The following is a 336-nucleotide window of genomic DNA, read 5'->3' as shown; positions in this document are numbered from 1 at the left end:
TTAAGACATTTATCCTATCCAATAATCCTGGGATTAGTCTACCTTATAACCAAGCTCTGTAGCAAGGGCATATACAGCTGAGGTCTTGCCGATACCAGGCGGTCCTGACAACAAAAATGTGTTGACAAAATCGTCGTCACCAAAACTGCTGGAATCGTCAGATATCAGGAAGTCATCATCTGAAAAGAGCTTTCTGTTAGATATTTTTTTTTCTAAATTCCCAATTAAATAAAAGGAAAGTAAGGAGGAGGAAAATATAAATAAGAGGAGCATTCACTAAAGAAGATGGAAAATGAAGAAGAGGAGAATTCATCTTTCACAAAAACAATAGCTTAG

At 36.3% G+C, this 336-nt stretch overlaps 1 protein-coding gene across 1 annotated transcript in view; it reads right to left on the bottom strand.

Moving 5' to 3' along the window:
* Positions 1-336, bottom strand: part of LOC119589538 (ATPase family AAA domain-containing protein 5-like) — a gene marked incomplete in the record, with an annotated part of 13,963 nt that overhangs the window by 4,051 nt on the left and 9,576 nt on the right. Inside the window, 1 exon segment of the mRNA XM_037938139.1 lies at positions 43-179. Coding sequence (XP_037794067.1) covers positions 43-179 — 137 coding nt within the window.

This window comes from Penaeus monodon, chromosome 25 (assembly GCF_015228065.2).
Source record: "Penaeus monodon isolate SGIC_2016 chromosome 25, NSTDA_Pmon_1, whole genome shotgun sequence".
Classification (NCBI taxonomy): Eukaryota; Metazoa; Arthropoda; class Malacostraca; order Decapoda; family Penaeidae; genus Penaeus; species Penaeus monodon.
This window is presented reverse-complemented; position numbering and strand designations above follow the sequence as displayed.